This window comes from Penicillium mononematosum, assembly GCF_028829835.1.
Source record: "Penicillium mononematosum strain IBT 11891 chromosome Unknown utg000002l:1.0-8112719.0:1.0-8118358.0, whole genome shotgun sequence".
NCBI lineage: Eukaryota > Fungi > Ascomycota > Eurotiomycetes > Eurotiales > Aspergillaceae > Penicillium > Penicillium mononematosum.
The window spans coordinates 6,426,173-6,442,887 of NW_026643272.1; the positions used below are offsets into that span (position 1 = coordinate 6,426,173).

The 16,715-nt window shown below is 50.5% G+C and overlaps 5 protein-coding genes across 5 annotated transcripts; 3 read left to right on the plus strand and 2 right to left on the minus strand.

Annotated features, from left to right (window-relative positions):
* Positions 1 to 1,500: 1,500 nt before the first annotated feature.
* On the plus strand, positions 1,501 to 3,264 carry prm1 (pheromone-regulated protein PRM1; the record flags this gene model as incomplete). The annotated part of the gene is made up of 1 exon (XM_057291004.1): positions 1,501 to 3,264. One exon carries the CDS (start codon positions 1,501 to 1,503, stop codon positions 3,262 to 3,264), a length of 1,764 nt encoding a protein of 587 aa, XP_057152206.1.
* Positions 3,265 to 3,891: 627 nt separating this feature from the next.
* Positions 3,892 to 8,158, minus strand: N7519_004229 (putative xanthine dehydrogenase HxA; the record flags this gene model as incomplete). The annotated part of the gene is made up of 4 exons (XM_057291005.1): positions 3,892 to 5,575; positions 5,630 to 7,587; positions 7,658 to 7,861; positions 7,928 to 8,158. The coding sequence occupies 4 exons, from the start codon at positions 8,156 to 8,158 to the stop codon at positions 3,892 to 3,894; spliced, it is 4,077 nt and encodes a 1,358-aa protein (XP_057152207.1).
* A 499-nt stretch (positions 8,159 to 8,657) lies between these two features.
* N7519_004230 (uncharacterized protein) lies at positions 8,658 to 10,515 on the minus strand (the record flags this gene model as incomplete). Its single annotated transcript, XM_057291006.1, has 3 exons — positions 8,658 to 8,727; positions 8,784 to 10,360; positions 10,390 to 10,515. 3 exons carry the CDS (start codon positions 10,513 to 10,515, stop codon positions 8,658 to 8,660), a joined length of 1,773 nt encoding a protein of 590 aa, XP_057152208.1.
* Positions 10,516 to 11,604: 1,089 nt separating this feature from the next.
* On the plus strand, positions 11,605 to 15,938 carry aarA (L-aminoadipate-semialdehyde dehydrogenase; the record flags this gene model as incomplete). Its single annotated transcript, XM_057291007.1, has 3 exons — positions 11,605 to 11,955; positions 12,006 to 15,586; positions 15,641 to 15,938. The coding sequence occupies 3 exons, from the start codon at positions 11,605 to 11,607 to the stop codon at positions 15,936 to 15,938; spliced, it is 4,230 nt and encodes a 1,409-aa protein (XP_057152209.1).
* Positions 15,939 to 16,242: 304 nt separating this feature from the next.
* On the plus strand, positions 16,243 to 16,711 carry N7519_004232 (uncharacterized protein; the record flags this gene model as incomplete). Its single annotated transcript, XM_057291008.1, has 2 exons — positions 16,243 to 16,252; positions 16,497 to 16,711. The coding sequence occupies 2 exons, from the start codon at positions 16,243 to 16,245 to the stop codon at positions 16,709 to 16,711; spliced, it is 225 nt and encodes a 74-aa protein (XP_057152210.1).
* Positions 16,712 to 16,715: the final 4 nt, after the last annotated feature.

Here is a 16,715-nt window from a genome sequence, read left to right on the forward strand (position 1 = left end):
TAACAGACCTGTTCTTGCGCTGGCTTTAATGTATTTTAGCTACAGATTCAGGAATTCAATTTCACCTTTGCTTATATCAATCTTCTTTGCATGCATAAGAGATTGGAAATTGTACTTCAAAAAGCCAGTAATGCAGTTGTATATTCGTAAATATCATAGATTAACGCAGCACAAGAAGAATTCCAAATCCTGCAGGCTTCTTATCATAGAATGCACGGCATGTCGTTGCAAGTTGTTAGGGTGCGAGTTTGTCACGTGCTGTCACGTTTCTTACGAGCTCGGTGAATATCACGTGACACATCCCTTTTAACGCCGGCGACCACAACTCGAATAAGCATCAAGTACTTTTTTCACACATCTCAACCTTTGGTGGACTTGTTAAATAACTTATAATAATAATGGAATATATTGCAATATGATTACTTATCTTTCTATCACCAAAAGTTGTGCGTGTGGAAATTCTGCTCTGCACTCGAGTGAGCGAGTCGGTGAATCGAATCACACGAAATCACCGAATTAAGCGGCAACAGCCAGAACAAGGACTAAACCCCAAGGGATGTCAAACAACATGCGTATCGTCTACCCACATGACAAGGGACCAAATATCTGTACAAGCATGATGTTAAGATCGACTGGCCCTTGCTGTCCGCCTATTGGCTCTCAGTCGTGGGCGGCTAAGCGCCCATGGCTATATTTGGCTGATTGTCCACTCCGGCGCTTTTGACACTCAAAGTAGCCAGTGAGACGCTCTGATGCTTCATGAAACAAACCATTGCACAGACTCCTTGTCTTCAGTCTTTATTTTTATACTTTCTTTGTTTCGAAATCGTTATGGTTCGCTCTGATTGGGGCTGTCTCGACTATACGGGGTTGCCAAGGTCCATTCAACTGCTTCTTTATGAGCAACATTGGACTATTGCAATGTCTGCTGCCGCCCAAGATGTCTGACAGTTTTCAGGTGACGTCTTGCTGACTGCTATATTTGAAGATTCATTGTCCCTTTCATTTTCATTCTATTGTTCTCTTCTATTCATCTATTGACCCCCCCCATTCATTCAACATCTATAAGAAATTATATACACCATGTCCCTTCACTAGTCCGGCTCTTTTCCTTTGCTCTCTTTATCTTCATCTAAGAACACTCCGTTTTGATGCAGGCTTTGCATATTTTCCCTTGACTTAATTACGCCTCCAAGCATTCCCGGTCTTCGCTGGACGAGATCACCTCTGAAACATTTGGCAATTATCTATTCGAAAAGAAAAAGAAAATACACTACAATGGTATTCTCCCGATCTGGGCGGTCCATCTTTCCACTGCTCCCGCCTTATGGAGCTCACGACTCAAGCACGGGGCGGATAATTCCTCTACATCCGGATGGCCTCACTCCCTATCTCGGTCTGCGAGCTCGACTTTCACAAGTATGGATCAATCGATGGACAATACTTTTACTGCTTATTCTGTTCCGAGTATTGATTGCAGTCGGCGACTTGCAGTCCAACATGGCATCCGCCAAGCGTGAGGCGCTCTCTGCATGCACGTCAGTGGAATCCATGGGTAGTGCGATGGCTTCAATGCCGTACTACCTATCCAAGGGGACCAATGAGCTTGTGGCTTCCTCAGTTGATGAGGCTGTTTCTGCCCTAAAGTCCGTGTTGTTGTTGACTATCACGGGCGTTGGGGAGATCCTCTGGTTTGTCATTAATATGATGTACTCCACCTACGCCTGTCTCATTACAATGGCCGTCCGCGGCACAGTAGGGGCCGGCATCGAATTGGTCAAAGAGGCTACTGAATGGATCAACAAAACCCTCCAGACAATCAGTGGCGAGATTGAGAGTACGGTCGATGAATATAAAGACGAATTGAACTCATTCCTCGAGACAATCAACAAAGTGGCCAGTGTGTTCTCGGACGATCCTAGCCCAATCAATCTCAACAGCTCGATCAGTGCACTGGAGAATCTGTCTCTTCCGTCGTCGGTCAACCACACGGTCGAAGAGCTGGACAGCGTCGTCCTTCCCAACTTCAAAGAAATCCAGAATTACACCAAGACCCTCTTTCAAACACCCTTTCAAGAAGTCAAGGACTTGGTCAACGGCACTTTGGGCGCTTACAGCTTCGATCGGTCTGCTCTCCCGGTCCCTGCCAAGAAACAGTTGGCCTTCTGCAACGACAACAAAGGCATCAACGATTTCTTTAACGGGGTCACCGAGTTAGCACTAAAGGCACGCAAAATATTCATTGCTGTCCTCGTTGTGGCTGCCATATTGGTGTGCATTCCAATCGCATGGCAGGAAATCCGCCGATGGCGCTCAATGAAAGAGCGCTCCCAGCTGGTTCGCAAGGAAGCCCATGATCCAATGGATGTTGTGTACATTGTCTCTCGGCCATACACCGCGGCTGCGGGTATCAAGGCAGCAAGTCACTTCAGTAACAGCCGCCGACAGATCCTCGTGCGATGGGCCATTGCCTATGCAACATCCATCCCTGCTCTTTTCGTGCTGGCTCTTGCACTGGCAGCACTATTCTCTTGTCTGTGCCAATACCTGCTCCTGCACTCGGTGAAGCAAACAGTCCCAGCATTGAGTGCCGAGGTGGGAGAATTCGCAGACAAGGTCGTTGACTCACTAGAGAGTGCCTCGACAGATTGGGCTACCGACGCCAACAAGGCCATCATGGATCTCGACACCGACCTAAACCACAACGTCTTCGGCTGGGTCAACAGCAGCACGCAAGCCATAAACGGGACTCTAAACTTCTTCATCTACAACACATCCAGCGTACTAAACGAGACCTTCAAAGGTACTCTGTTACAAGAGCCCGTCTACGAACTATACGAGTGCCTCATCGGCCTCAAAGCAGAGGCACTCCAAAAGGGTCTGAACTGGGTAGCTGAGCACGCACATATCTCGCTCCCCACCCTTCCAAACGACACATTCTCCGCCGGCGCCTCCTCCAGCATCAACGACAGCTCCAACCCCTCTGATAGTTTCCTCGCCGATGCAGGCGACCAAACAGCCAACAAAATCACCGAGGTCGTCATGACCGTGATCAACAAGCTCGAAGAAGCCGTACGAATGGAAGCCATTATTGCCACTGTCATCCTCCTTCTCTGGGTGTTCATCGCCTTGATTGGTATCACTCGCGCCATGATGCTTTTCTGGAGCCGCGACAAGCACCGCGGCGAGGGGGGGTCGGGGTCATGTCCTGGATCCCGTGCCCGATGGCGGGCCACCGTCCCAAGATCCGAATGGCTTTACTGAAGTTCCGCTTACTGCGGTTCCGAGAAATATATCTGGAGATGGACACATTGTTCCTCAGTACACGGCGGCGGCGGCAGCGTCCGCGCCTGTACGGAATGAACAGTCATCATATGGTGATGAGAAGGTTGGCTTTGCAGGGCAAAGGAATTATGGACATGCATTGCAGGTGGACTCAGGTCCTGATCTAAGGGGAAGTAGCTACGTTGAATATGATGTGAAGCGATGACGGGAAATATAATCTTGTCTTCCTCCATCTTTCGTTTGATCTTCGCTTTTCTTACGAACTTGTGCTCTGAATTCTCCCTTTCGCTTTCTGCCATCTCCGGCATTTCATTGTACTTCCCCTGGTCATTTGTTTCTATATGGGGCTGGTGTTCTGTCATAATAATTTCCAATAAAGGTAGCGCTTCTATAGAATCAAGAATACCACTTGATTCCAAAATCAATATTTCCCATCTGCGAGTCGTGTCGAAACATCATCCTAGAATTAGACCTCGTATAACACATCCCAAATCGGTATAAACATGATAGAACAGGTTTCAATTTGATTGTCTTACAATATACTAAACATAAGCTCCAAGACAGGGCATAATCTCATACAAATCGTAGGCCATGAAGTCGTAGCCACTATATGGCAACAAAGAAGCTCTTCTCCCCCTCCTTGGGCTGCACTCTCACCCGTTCAATAATCGGATCAGCACAGCTAATCCGAATACGCTCAGGTGTAGCAGGGGACTCTAAAGAAAGCACGTCATTCACGTTCCACTGCTTACGTGCAGCCTTCAAGGCGTCACGAATGGCAAAGAAGACGGCACTACCCATAAACAAGGGTGGCTCGCCGACTCCACGAGAGCGTTGAATAGTGCGCAGGTTCTCCCACTTCACATCCTTCAGCAAACTCACATTGAAAATCTGCGGGATATCACGGAAGCCAGGAATCTTGTAGTTGCCCGGGCCTCTGGTGAATATCTGACCCGAGGCACGATGCCAGAGACTCTCTTCTGTAGTGAAAAGACCTTGTCCTTGTATAAAGGCGCCTTCGATCTGGCCGTAGTCCACTGAGGGGTTGATACTGTGACCCACATCCATTTTCACGTCGGCGCGTAGAGGCGTCCAATCACCTGTCAGTGTGTCGATCTGGACTTCGGCTGCCGTGACACCTTGTGTGAAGTAGAAGAACATTTGGCCACTGTTCTCGCCCCATACGTAGCCGATATCCGGAGTACGGTAGTATCCTTGTGCGGAGAGGTTGACACGGGCGAAGTAAGCCGCGTGGGCAAGTTCTTTCATGGTGGCATTGGGCATCTTCTCACGGAAAGGACGTAGACGTTCGTTGATCTGTTCACATGCATTGAATATGGCGTAGCCGTTGAGATCGGAGCTGGCTGAAGCAGCGGTTGCGGAGGTATTGGCCACTGTATTGGTCGCTGTCTCGGAAATGAAGACGCTCGCCTGCGGCACTTGCAACGCTTCGGCGGCGATCATGGTCATCTTTGTGTGGAGGCCTTGTCCCATTTCAACACCGCCGTGTGCTACGAGGACACTGCCGTCGTGGTAGATGTGAACTAAAGCCCCTGCTTGGTTCAAAAAGAGAGCTGTGAAGGAGATACCGAACTTGGTTGGCACGATCGCCATCCCACGTTTGGACCACTTGTGCCGCGCATTGTACTCCTCAACAGCCTTCCGACGCTCTTTGTAAGAGCTCTCCTCTAGCACCTGCTTGTACATCAACGGCACATACCAATCCTTGAGAGACTGGTTGAAATGCGTCGTATCATCTGGCTTGTACATGTTGATGGCCCGGATCTCTTCGGCTGGAATATCCAGGTGATCTGCAATCTCCGATATATAACTCTCAGCGAAGAACAGGCCTTGCGGACCGCCAAAGCCACGGAAAGCTGTGTTTGACACGGTATTGGTTTTGCAGATCCGGCCGCGCACGTTCACATTCGGTATTTTATACACGCCATCAATGTGCGACAAACTTCGCTCCACAATGGCACCTGATAGATCTTGCGTGTGACCTCCGTTGGCATATACATCTGCATCAAGCGCAAGAAGTTTTCCTTCTTTGGTCACACCAACCTTCCATCGGCAGAGGAACGGATGACGTTGACCGGAAGTCAATATATCTTCATCACGGTTGAGCATACACCGCACAGGTCGTCTTGTTTTTGCGGCGGCAGTGGCACAAAGACCAGCCAGCTGGACAGATCGCGACTCCTTGCCGCCAAAGCCACCACCAAGTCGCTTCACACGCGATACAATTTTATTCGCAGATACACCTGTCACCTGAGCGACATAGGCTTGTCTGTAAAGGATTAGTTTATATTCCGCATGAGAAATAAAGCATATCGCTACTCACGTTTCGGTAGGATTCTGTGTACCACTCCAAATCTCCATTTCACCATCCTCCGGCTTTGGAATTGCCACGCAGGCTTGGGTCTCCAGGTAAAAGTGCTCCTGGCCGCCCATTCGCGAGACTCCAGTAAAGATGTGGTCAGCTTGTTTGAAAGCTTCCTCGGTGTCACCGTTCTTGATGTAACGATAGTGCTCAAAGTAAGACTCCGCTTCAATGGCCTCCTCAATCGTAAGGATGCTCGGGAGGTCTTCATATTCGACCTTGATAGCCCTCATACCTTCCTCGGCAATTTTAGCACTAGTCGCCAGAACCAAACCAATCGGTTGACCAGCAGTAGTAACTTCATCGACGGCAAAGAAAAGCTCATCGGACTTGGGCTGCCCCCACCAGTTTGCTTGTGGGTTAGGGAGATCCGTGTGGTCCACGTAGTCCACAACTCCCGGAATGTCCAACGCCGCGGATGTGTCAACGCTGAGGATCTTGGCATGAGGCTTAGTAGACAGAAGCATGCAGGCGAATAACTCATTCTGTTGCACGGGAATATCATCCGTGTATTGTGCCTCGCCAGTGGACTGCTTCAACGCCGCAACATGCGGAGTTGCTCGTCCAAGAATCTTCTGTTGATAGGCGACGGAGGTCTCAAGGTCTTTTGATCCGGTAGAAATTGCTCTCTCAATCTCAGCAACAACATCTGGATCTAGATCCGAAGCCTTCACATCGAGTCCTGAAAGTACATCGTAGTAGAATCTGTAGAAGAAGCCCAGAGCCAAAGACTTCCGGTAACTAGCCATACCGCCAGGAACTCCAAACGGCAGGTTGAAATCCTGCTCCAGTGCACTCATGACTCCCTCCAGGGTAGCGGGGTTCGTAAACTTCTTGCCAACCAAAAACGCCTCGGCATTCTTCGCTGAGACGGTCATGGCTGCCATGCCACCAAAAACAAGATTGGCACTGACCACATCGTTGGTCTCAGAAAGAGTCACGCGTAAGGCGGAATTGACAATGGCAATATCATCGTCCTTCCGCTTGGCCTGTTTGTAGGCCCGCATGTGCTCTCCCTGTGCCTTCGCGGCTGGAATGCGCAGGCTAGCGATGATTGCGTTGGGGGCGAGGGCGGTCTTTCTGTATCCTTGGAAGAATTCGGTCATTGGAATTTCAGTCTCGCCTTCGAGGGATTTCGCCACGAGGATAGTGTTCGTTGCTACCAAAACCGGGTTAAGATCAGAGATGGGCGATGCAGTGGCCAGGTTACCTGCTGGGGAAGCGACATTTCGGATCTGTCGCCCAGCGAAGTAGAGCAACTGCTTCTTGATTGCTTTAAAAGGTTGGCCTCTGGCATCGCCGTATTTCTCTACCGCTTGGTCACAGATGTGCTCGAGGTCCGTCAACGACACATTTGCACCGATCTCCAAATAATCGTCGTGCAAGGTAAATTGTCGCAATTCGGGGATGTCTCCCAGATAGACGGAGGCCGCGTATCGCATTGCCTTGAACTTAATCTCAATTTGTGTCTCCGTGCTTCCACCAATTAGTTTGGCGTCTGGGTGGACGTTCTTAATCTGCAACAGTTGCTCGACGGTCACTGGTCGGTACCATTTCTTCTTCTTGTTGCCATATGCTAAGGGTCGGTATTCGTGTTTCCGGAGGGCGGCAGGGAAGATCAACTCTGTGTCTGAACTGTATGGCTTGAAGTCCGGCGCAGGGAACTTATAATCGACTGTCTCGTTCTCTCCAGTGTTGGTGGAAGACCCTTTACAGCAACCACCGGAGCCGTTTTTCTCCATGCAGCAGCCTGACCCACCATTGGCAGAGGCCTTTCCACAGTTGTTCGTCGAGTTGAAGCTCTGAGCAGCATCTAGGATAGGTCGGTAACCCGTGCAGCGGCAAAGATTTCCATCGAAAGCTTCTTCAACATCATGCTCCGAGGGAGATGGGTTGTTCCGCAGCAAGGCATAAAGAGACTTGAAGCTATCAGTCAACTTCAGATTCCCTCCAAAAAGCGAATCAAGCAAAAGGGCCACATAGGCGTACCATGACTATACCAGGAGTGCAGAAACCACATTGGCTTCCATTACCGACCGCAATCCGCTGCTGGATGGCGTGGGGGTCCTTCATATTCCCAATGCCTTCGACTGTGATAACATGCTTACCGTCAATGCTAACGAGCGGGGCAATACAGGCATTCACGGAGGCATGGTAGATTTTCTTCGTTGTGGGATTGATATGGGAGACGACCTATTGACCAGATAACCCTCTGGTTAGCACTAGGTGCATAACCCGATATAGTTGACTGAGACCCACCACAGTGCAAGCACCACAGCCTCCCTCGGCACATCCAAGCTTTGTACCTGTCAAACCAATACCCCGCAGGTATTCGAGTAGAGTCACTTCCGGGTTGATCGTATCAACCGCAACCTTTGTGCCGTTGAGATAGAACCGAATAGTGTCATCCCAGTCCTCGGTCAAGGCAGACAGGCTGCTCGGCTTCTCAACCGCGACCGTAGAACCCGTCTCTAGGATTCCGGGTGCCATGGTGGAGATGTAGCGATTGTGGCGATAGTGAGAGGTAGGCTTTCAAGGGCGAGTTCAGGTGTGCATCTTGGTTTTATAGCAAGATAGTTGCGGGCGAGTTGCGGGCGAGTTAGGGGAGCTTGTCCGCAACATGAATATATTACTAAAATGAAGTCTTCGAGAGGTTAGTTTCGAAGGAGGGGAAGTCCGATGAGATCAGTTCCCCAGAGTTCGATATCAGGCCCACTTGGGACTTTCCGTTCTCTTTGCGGGGATCGCCACAGTCCGATGAGAAGTCGGATGACCATCGGATTCTTGGCCCAGTTGTTTTGCTGGAATTACTACTCCGTACTTACGTCCTTATCTCCTTATCTCCACATATAATAATTAAATATTTGTCCAGTTGGTGAAATTTCTATATCTGAATTACACCAAACGGAAGGAAAAAAAAATAGCTACAATACATATATATATAAAAAAAAAGAAATGGTTCGTAGATGGTAATCCCGTAAATGCACGCTCACTGCCTCGAGCCTGCGAAAGGTTTCTCGTCCTCTTCCCACTTCTGTCGTTCAACGACGCTTCGGGCCCTGAAAATAACTGAATTAACAAGAGTCCATGAGACCTTAGAGACAAGGTAACTTACCGATAGGCCTTAACAAAACGCCAAACCTCTGTGTCCGCCAGATTCCAAGCCTCAACAACATCCTTGATGCCGATGCGATTCGTTTCCTTGGTCTTAATTACTTCGCGGGCCTTTTGGATGAGTTCATATTCTTTGCCAACGCCTTGCTCGCTTGGCGTGCGATCCTGCGCGCTCTTGGCGGATTCTTTGTCGTTCTCAGTTGCGGGATCAATCTTACTCCCACGGGGAATCTTGAAACCAAACTGCCATTCAAACTCGTCCAGGAGTTCTGAGGGGAGACTCTGACCTGCCTGTGCAGGAAGAGATTCCACTGTCATCCACAAAGATGTCCCGACGGCATCTTCGCCTGCGACAACCTGCTTGAAAATTACTCCCCGGTATGAAGAACCCAATTCGGGCCCAAGGTGTTCCTTGGTCACCTCAGACAACCACGCGTCGCGGTCGGTCTCCCGGCGAACTTGCGGTGTTGTGATCTCCTCTGAGTTCTTCTGCAGGCTGATAAGAGTGTAGGGGTGAGGAAGGGTACCGATGGTGAACAAGAAGGTGGTGTTTTTATAAGTCGAAGGTTGGCTGATACGCATGGGTTGCTTTGCAGACCCGGACCCGCACGGTCGGCATTCAGGTTCATTGGGTGGACAAGAGTCGGGGATGGGTGACTCGGGGCACTGAATAAGAGCCTTCGCCAGTCGCAGGGCAGGTTCCACCAGCGCGGTAGTATGCTGAGGGAACGGTTTCAGCACGGCTAGTCCGGCGGGGAAGGAGCTATGGAAGTGATTGTGCAGGTGGGCATTAATCAGTTGGACAAGAGCCAGCTGACCACTCGCAGGGTTCTGGGTCATCTTTTCATGCACGGTAGAGTAGCGGGAGGTGATGGCTGCAGATTTATAAAACGCCAAAGCGTTCGGCGGCTCGACCTTGAACGATTCCGGTGCAATCAGATCGACAAAGGACTGAGTTTTATCATCGAGTTTCAGGACTGCGCTCTGAACTGCCGCATCGATCCGCGACTTGTCCGCCGCGTAGAGGCCATTCTTGAGGTTTTCGAACCTGGTAATTGATTCTGGGACACTCCCACGGCGGAGGTATGAGAGCATGGGATCATCGTAACGTGCCATGGGGAAGCAGTGGAAGTCTGCCAGCAAGCCGGTGCCCATGTGCCCCCACGCAAGCCAGGCGAATACCTCGTTCTGTGTCTTGGGCGCGAGTTTCCACTTCTGAACAACTTCATAGTTGGGGTTTTTCATCGCATCGCCCGGGGTCAATACTACGGGCTTGAATCCTTGAGCAAACCATGCCCGACGCCATGCGAGAAGCAATTCCGCATCGGCATTCTGCAAATCCTTGAGATCCTTGCCATTGGCTTTGTTGGGGTTATATTTCGCATCGTAGTACGTGTAGATCGGTCGACGTTCGCGAAGGGGAGGGAGGACGGAGCGATTCTCATCCAACGTGATGGCAGAGGAGAATGGGTTCAACCACTCGAGTGTGCTGTACCATTTCGACTCGCCGTGTGTGCTGTTGTTCTGTTCCTCGGGCTGCTCGTGCGAGGGAGGGCGGAACGAGGCAGGTGGAAGTTGCTTAATGAGGGTAGTTTCGGTGTGGGCACAAACTTGGCCGGGCCTGTGGCTGATTGCTCGCCGGTATCAGGGACCGGAGAGGACGAGAAAATGAAAAGCAAAAGCGCGACGAAGACAATTACAGACAGGAGGGCTGTACTCCTGTGAGGAATCATTTTTCCAACATTCAATCCAAAGGACCTGTATAGAGGCCCGTCAAAAGTTGAAGAAACACGTGTGGCTTCAGACCGCGACACTTCTCCTGAAACTCCGCCCCGAACGAGACCGGATTTGGCCAATGCAGTCTTGGCAAGAAAATGACGATAGGTATAAAGGAAGGCAACTCAACGCACTTGTATCTGAATATGCTGAGCTGGCCTAGCTTCCAATGCTGAGCCAAATACAAAATAGAGCCCTTGATAATAGTCTTTCGAGCTAGGATGGGGATGCTGATTCCTTACTTGTCTGAGATTGAAGATCAAATGATGACTCAGCGAATCTATTCGAGATGACCTCATCGGAAGAGTGACCCGTGAACATGTAGAGGCTCTGGAGTATGAAGCCTCTTGGTTAACCAGATATACGTTGAACATATGCCGGTGCCTCTTTGGATTATCATGGTTAATGTAATTGGCACTTCTATTCCCTATATAGGTTTTGTGTTCATTTACAAGCAACTACCTAGGTACTAGCAGTGATTTACGAACACTTTATGTCTCTATAGACGTTGACCTAGATCAATGGAACTATGTAAAGACTCTATAAGGTGATATATATATCAGGGATGCTCCACATGTTTCACATATTCCACTAAATTATACATACATAGCTTGGAACTACCAGCATATGCTGTACATATATACCTTGATCTCTTCACCAATATAAGACATGTGCAGTGGTTGGGCTTCTATTCTCGACACCCCAAAAGTGGCTGTCTAGGGCAAGTATAGTAGACTCTATGCCAATAGTATTCAGTGGAAAGATCAGACGAAGAGGAATAACCAGACCTCCTTGTACTCCGTTCAACGATGTTACTCCCTAGTTCTGCCAATCTGTGCCGCTCTGGACTGGAGAAACCTAAACTCCGACGCCACCCCACCATGTACAAGGCGGTGAATACTCTGTGGGGAAAATAGCTAATCAGCGCCTCAACTCTCATTGGCAGAAATAGCGGCGAGATCGGACTTTTCCACTATGGGGGGGGTAATTTTAATATTGAGTCATCGTGTCTTTCATTCTGCAACACTTTCAAACAAACTGCAATTATGGCTGTGGGAACGGCCTCTTTGCAGGACCGCCTGGAGACATGGGCACAAAGGTTGAAGAACCTGACTGTCTCTCCACTGACTCGCGATTATCCCGATACACAAAAGACCGACAGCAAGAGAGTCATTGAAGCTTTTGAGTCTCTTCAACTCCCCAAGGCGAAGCTTACAGGCTCATCATCCAGCTTCATCACTTTCTTGACTGCCTTTATTATCCTGGTAGCGCGGTTGACTGGTGACGAGGACATCGCTGTGGGCACAAACTCCAACGAGGATGGTCGTGCATTCGTCATTCGGGTTCCCATTGATACCTCGGAGTCTTTTGCCCAGCTTTATGCCAAAGTAGACAAGGTATTTATACATGTTTCTTGCTGTAGGGTTGACTGCTAATGGTCTTCCAGGCATATAAGGAGGGCTCTTCCCAAATCGTGCCCTTGGGCAGCCTTCGCTCGTACATCCAAGAGAAGTCCAAGTCCGAACGCACCCCAGTCCTCTTCCGATTCGCCGCATATGATGCCCCTGCTTCCTCGCAAGATTACCCTGCGAACACCTTCGATACTACTGATTTGGTGGTTAACGTTGCACCGGGCTCAGCTGAGGTCGAATTGGGCGCATACTACAACCAGCGCCTTTTCTCGAGTGCTCGTATTGCTTTCATTTTGAAGCAACTAGCCAGTATTGCTAGCAATGCCGCCGCCAATCCGGATGAGGCTATCGGACGTATCGACTTGATGACTGAAGATCAGCGCGCACTCTTGCCCGACCCAACATGCAACTTGAACTGGTCTAACTTCCGTGGTGCCATCCACGACATTTTTACCGCCAATGCCGAACGCCACCCAGAAAAGCTGTGTGTAGTTGAAACCCAGTCAAGCAGCTCCCCTCACCGCGAGTTCACCTATCGCCAAATCAACGAGGCATCCAACATTCTCGGACATCATTTAGTACGATCTGGCATTCAGCGGGGAGAGGTTGTCATGGTTTATGCCTACCGTGGTGTGGATCTGGTGGTTGCTGTCATGGGTATCTTGAAAGCCGGTGCGACTTTCTCCGTTATTGACCCTGCCTATCCTCCGGAACGTCAGAACATCTACCTTGATGTTGCCCGTCCCCGCGCCTTGGTGAACATTGCCAAGGCTACAAAGGATGCAGGTGAACTTTCGGATATCGTGCGTACTTTCATTGACGAGAATCTTGAGCTCCGCACTGAAATTCCTGCACTTGCCCTGCTCGATGATGGAACTCTCGCTGGTGGATCCATCAATGGCCAGGATGTCTTCGCCAACGACGTCGCGCTGAAGTCCAAGCCTACTGGTGTCGTCGTTGGTCCTGATTCTATTCCGACCCTGTCTTTCACGTCCGGCTCGGAAGGCCGGCCGAAGGGCGTTCGTGGCCGACACTTCTCTCTGGCTTATTATTTCCCTTGGATGTCTGAGACTTTCAAACTCACCCCAGATGAGAAGTTTACTATGCTGAGTGGCATCGCTCACGATCCTATTCAGAGAGACATTTTCACCCCGTTGTTCTTGGGTGCTCAACTCCTGGTGCCCGCTCGTGAGGACATCCAAAACGAAAAGCTTGCCGAATGGATGCAGAAGTACGGTGCTACCATTACTCACCTTACACCTGCTATGGGTCAAATTCTTGTCGGTGGTGCCTCTGCTCAGTTCCCTGCTCTTCACCACGCCTTCTTTGTGGGTGACATTCTGATTAAGCGAGACTGCCGCTCACTCCAGGGACTTGCGCCCAATGTCAGCATTGTGAACATGTACGGAACAACCGAGACCCAGCGTGCTGTCAGCTACTACGAAATCCCTAGCTACGCCAGCAACGAGGGCTACCTGAACAATATGAAAGATGTCATTATGGCTGGTCGCGGAATGTTGGATGTGCAGATGCTGGTTGTCAACCGCTATGACCCCACTCGTCTCTGTGCTATTGGAGAGGTCGGCGAGATCTATGTTCGTGCAGGAGGTCTTGCAGAGGGCTATCTTGGCTCCCCGGAACTGAGTGCGAAGAAGTTCCTTAACAACTGGTTTGTTAACCCTGAGATCTGGGCGGAAAAAGATCAAGCCGAATCCAAGAATGAGCCCTGGCGCCAATTCTACGTTGGTCCGCGTGATCGCCTTTATCGCAGTGGTGACCTAGGCCGTTACACGCCATCTGGAGATGTTGAATGTTCTGGCCGCGCCGACGACCAAGTGAAGATTCGTGGTTTCCGTATTGAGCTTGGAGAGATCGACACCCATCTTTCTCAGCACCCTCTGGTTCGTGAGAACGTGACCTTGGTGCGAAGAGATAAAGACGAGGAGCCCACATTGGTCAGCTACTTTGTACCTGATATGAACAAGTGGGCGTCATGGTTGGAGAGCAAGGGCCTTAAGGATGATGACTCTGATTCTGAGGGTATGGTCGGTCTGTTGCGACGCTTCCGTCCTCTCCGTGATGATGCTCGTGAGCATCTCCGGACTAAGCTCCCTACATACGCAGTGCCGACCGTTATCATTCCCCTCAAGCGCATGCCTCTGAACCCGAACGGCAAGATCGACAAGCCCGCGCTTCCTTTCCCAGATACTGCAGAGCTGAGCGCCGCTGCACCCCGCCGCGCCTCATCTGCGTTGCAGGCCCTCTCTGAAACTGAGCAGACTCTGGCTCAAGTCTGGGCCAAGCTCATTCCCAATGTGACTTCTCGCATGATTGGCCCGGATGACTCCTTCTTTGATCTCGGTGGCCACAGTATCCTCGCACAACAAATGTTCTTCGAGCTTCGCCGTAAGTGGCGTGTTATTGATATCAGTATGAATGCTATCTTCCGCAGCCCGACCCTCAAGGGCTTTGCCAGCGAGATCGACCGTCTGCTAGCAATGGAATCATTCGCAACTAGCGATGACAAGACTCTAGCTGTGCAGGCTGCCAATGAACCGGACGACGAGTACTCCAAGGATGCCGTCCAGCTTGTGAATGAATTGCCTAAGACATTCCCTCAGCGTACCGAGGCTATGCTCACTAGTGAACCCACAGTGTTCCTTACTGGAGCCACTGGTTTCCTAGGCGCGCATATCCTCCGAGATCTACTTACCCGTAAGTCTCCTTCCACTAAGGTGGTGGCTCTGGTTCGGGCAAAGACCGAGGAGCAGGCACTCGAGCGACTTCGCTCCACTTGCCGCGCATATGGTTTCTGGGATGAAGCATGGACCGCCAAGCTGCAAGCTGTCTGTGGTGATCTTGGAAAGCCGCAGTTTGGTCTTTCCCAGTCAGTATGGGACGACCTTACCAACCGCGTCGATGCTGTAATTCACAACGGAGCCCTTGTCCACTGGGTCTACCCCTATGCGACGCTCAGACCGGCTAATGTCATGGGTACAATCGATGCCCTCAAGCTGTGCGCCAGCGGAAAGGCCAAGCAGTTTGCCTTTGTCAGTTCGACCAGTGCTCTGGATAAGGATCACTACGTTCAAGAATCCGAACGTATCATCGCCGCCGGCGGAAATGGTATCAGCGAAGATGACGATATGGAGGGCAGCAGAGTTGGCCTTGGAACCGGTTACGGACAAAGCAAATGGGCCGGTGAATACCTTGTCAAAGAGGCCGGCCGCAGGGGCCTGAGGGGAACCATTGTTCGCTCCGGATATGTTCTTGGTGACTCAGTCACCGGAACTACCAACACTGATGATTTCCTCATCCGTATGCTCAAGGGCTGCATTCAAATTGGCCTTCGCCCGAATATCTTCAACACCGTGAACATGGTGCCTGTTGATCATGTGGCTCGTATTGTCATTGCCACTGCCTTCCACCCACCTGCCACGGGCGTTAACGTCGCCCATGTTACTGGACACCCTCGTTTGCGCTTTAACCAGTTCCTCGGTGCGCTCGAGCTCTACGGTTACAATGTCCCCCAAGTTGACTACGTGCCCTGGTCAACTTCCCTTGAGCAGTATGTCAACGATGGCGAGCACAATGACAAGGAGTCTCAGCACGCTCTGTAAGTCCCTCACCTTTCTCGGCCCCTTAATGGATAAATACTAACCTTCCTTAGTATGCCCCTTTACCACTTCGTTACCTCAGACCTTCCCTCCAACACTAAGGCCCCCGAATTGGATGATGTGAACGCAGCGACCGCTCTGCGTGCCGATGCCACCTGGTCGGGCGTTGACGCATCAGCCGGTGCTGGCGTGACTGAGGAATTAGTTGGCTTATATGCCTCATACCTTGTCCAAACCGGTTTCCTGCCCGCGCCGACGGTTGCTGGAGCCCGCCCTCTGCCTGCTGCTCAGATCAGTGAGGAACAGAAGAAGACTCTGTTGAGCGTCGGTGGCCGTGGCGGTACATCTTAAGAAATTTATAAAAAGATCTCATGTACTTATTCTGATTTTATAAAAGCAATTGCATTCCAAGCTCCCCAAAAAATGTATAGTAAATTGAGCCATTAAAGACGTGGCTTGTATTTGTATACAACCCTGATAGTTCGGAGTCGTTCGACTCTTAACGAAAAAGCCCGATTCGCGGATCTGCCCGTTCTGTAATACTCGGACTCACCGTTTGGCTCCCCACTCTTTATTTACTCATGAGAGTTTATATAGTCCCCAACATATCCTCTGTCTTTCTTTCTTCTGTATCTCTCTCCATTAGTATTCCATCATGCCTGAAGGTAAGTGTGTGAGTGTTTATGCGCGTTCTTGGCAATTCAACTTCCCCGTCAGTTTTTCCCGCTTTCTCTCTTATCGGTCATTCAACCCGAAACTGTCGGAGCTCTGTGAGAAGTGACCACGCACCGGTTGTTGGGATTAGTTATCTCCCTAATCGTCTGTGTAGTCCTCTGGACTCCCTCAGTCGGCGGTTTCCTTCCCCAATCCCTGTCATAACCCACCTATCTCCTTTTTCCCCTCCATGAGTGCTGCGAGACTCACCGGGCATACCACCTGACTCACCGGGCAAACCGGTCACATTGCGCGTGCAGCGGGGAACTCGGCGATTCCCGGTACTCACCTGGTTCCCTGCCCACGACCCTGTCTCGAGTGAGGCGCAGCATGACCGCTCTGGCAGCACCTCACACCAAGCCCTTCTCAACCTCCACACCCCTATCCTGCGCCAGTCATCAAAACACTAGCGCA